We start from the raw sequence: 2470 nt of genomic DNA on the forward strand, positions 1-2470 counted from the left end.
ATGTCGGGTGGCGCAGGCATGGTGGCGCTGAACAGGGCTGGCTCCAGGCATGCCAGGGCCCTTGGGCATCCGCTTGCCCTGGGCCCAGTGTGTGTGTATTTGCATTCGCGTTCGCGCGTGGCTCCCCCACACCCCCACCTACCTGTCTCCTGTCTTTTACTATTGCCATTAACCAAGATAGCGGCTGCGGTTTCCCTAAGGGGAGGAAGCCTCCGCTGCCATCTTTGTTGATGGCACATGTGCGTGCCATCAACTAAGATGGCGGCAGGGGCTTCAGTACTTTAGGGAAACAGCGGCCGCCATCTTCATTAAGGGCAATATTAAAAGGCAGGAGACAGGTAAGCAGAGGGCATGGGGGGCCCCGGATCACCACGGATCATGGAAGGGGAGCAGAGGGGCTGCTGAGGGCCCCCCTGTTACCCTGTAGCTCCAGGGGCCCTTGGGCCAGTGCCCCACATGGGCGCCCTTTAGAACCGGCCCTGGCGCTGAAGTACGTGGGGCTGGACGACACCAACAGTGAGGAGGAGCTACCGCCTGGCTGGGAGGAAAGAACCACTAAAGACGGCTGGGTCTATTATGCCAATCATCTGGAAGAGAGAACTCAGTGGGATCATCCTAAATCTGGGAAACAAAAACGAGTTGCAGGAGATTTGTCATATGGGTGGGAGCAAGAAACTGATGAAAATGGACAAGTCTACTTTGTTGACCACATAAACAAAAGGACAACATATCTTGACTCAAGACTGGCATTTACAGTGGAAGATAATCCAATGAAACCAAATGCCAAGCAGAAGTATGATGGAAACACCACTGCAATGGAAATACTTCAGGGCCGTGATATGAGTGGAAAAGTGGTCATAATCACTGGAGCAAATTCAGGAATAGACTTTGAAACTGCAAAGTCTTTTGCACTCCATGGTGTGCATGTCATCCTTGCCTGCCGAAATGTGTTAAGAGCTAATCAGGCCATCCGGTGCATCCTGAAAGAATGAGGGGAAGTGCCTGGTGCCTCCTGCCCAACAACACCCTGTCGCAGGCCTCCCAGTGCGAGGCTTCCTGCTCAACAACAGCCGCCGCCGCCGTCACGTCCTTCTCCTCCTCCTGCTCCAGGCAAGGGCCAGGTCCCCGAGCCCGAGCTGCTGCAGCCACCCCCCGACATAAACCATCACCACCACCACCAGCAGAAGCCTGGGGAGCAGCAGCTGAGTGAGCCCGAGGACATAGAATCATAGAATCATAGAGTTGGAAGGGGCCTTGTAGGCCGAGTCCAACCCCCTGCTCACAGCAGGAAATCCACAGCTAGAGCATCTCCCGCAGATAGCTGTCCAGCCTCTGCTTGAAGACATCCAGCGAAGGGGATCCCACCACCTCCCTAGGCAGTCGGTTCCATTGCTGAACTGCCCTTACTGTCAAGAAGTTCCTTCTAATGTCCAATCTGAATCTACGCTCCTGCAACTTAAAACCATTAGACCTAGTCCTACCCTCTGGGGCAGCAGTGAACAAATCTGTACCCTCCTCTATGTGACAGCCCTTCAGGTACTTAAAGAGTGCAATCATGTCACCCCTCAGCCTTCTCTTCACCAGACTGAACATGCCAAGTTCCTTCAACCTTTCCTCATAAGACTTGTTCTCCATACCGGCTATCATCCTCGTCGCCCTCTTCTGAACCCGCTCTAACTTGTCTATATCTTTCTTAAAATGAGGCGCCCAGAACTGAACGCAGTATTCCAGATGAGGCCTGACTAATGCAGAATATAGTGGGACTATTACTTCCCTCGACCTGGAAACTATAGCTCTGTTTATGCAGCCCAAAACCGCATTTGCCTTTTTTGCCGCAGCATCACACTGCTGGGTCATGTTCAACTTGCGATCCACTACAATTCCAAGGTTCTTCTCACACGCACTACTGCTAAGCCGGGTATTTCCCATCCTGTACCCATGCATTTTGTTTTTGTGGCCTAAATGCAGAATCTTGCATTTGTCTTTATTGAATATCATTTTATTAATTTCAGCCCAATTTTCTAGTCTATCCAGGTCCCTTTGGATTTTATTCCTGTCTTCCATTGTGTTAGCTATCCCTCCCAGTTTCGTATCATCCGCAAACTTCATAAGGCTTCCCTCCACTCCATCATCTAAGTCATTGATAAAAATGTTGAAGAGTATCGGCCCCAGGACAGAACCCTGTGGCACTCCACTCGAGACCTCCTTCCAGTCCGAAGCAGAGCCACTGACGACCACTCTTTGAGCACGGTTTTCCAACCAGTTGTGAATCCACCTGACAGTATTTCCATGTAGTCTGCATTTGACTAGTTTGCTAATCAAAAGGTCGTGGGGGACTTTGTCAAACGCCTTGCTGAAATCTAGATAGATGACATCTACAGCATTTCCAACATCTACTAAGCTAGTGACCTGATCAAAAAAAGAGATGAGATTAGTTTGACAGGATTTTTTCTTGACAAACCCATGCTGG

General features: G+C 50.6%; 1 protein-coding gene across 1 annotated transcript; it reads left to right on the plus strand.

The window, feature by feature from the left end:
- On the plus strand, window positions 1-992 carry LOC133378791 (WW domain-containing oxidoreductase-like). The gene is made up of 2 exons (XM_061613414.1): window positions 1-16; window positions 472-992. Exons 1-2 carry the CDS (start codon window positions 1-3, stop codon window positions 990-992), a joined length of 537 nt encoding a protein of 178 aa, XP_061469398.1.
- The last annotated feature ends 1478 nt before the right edge of the window (window positions 993-2470 follow it).

This window comes from Rhineura floridana, chromosome 3 (genome assembly GCF_030035675.1).
Source record: "Rhineura floridana isolate rRhiFlo1 chromosome 3, rRhiFlo1.hap2, whole genome shotgun sequence".
NCBI classification, from domain to species: domain Eukaryota; kingdom Metazoa; phylum Chordata; class Lepidosauria; order Squamata; family Rhineuridae; genus Rhineura; species Rhineura floridana.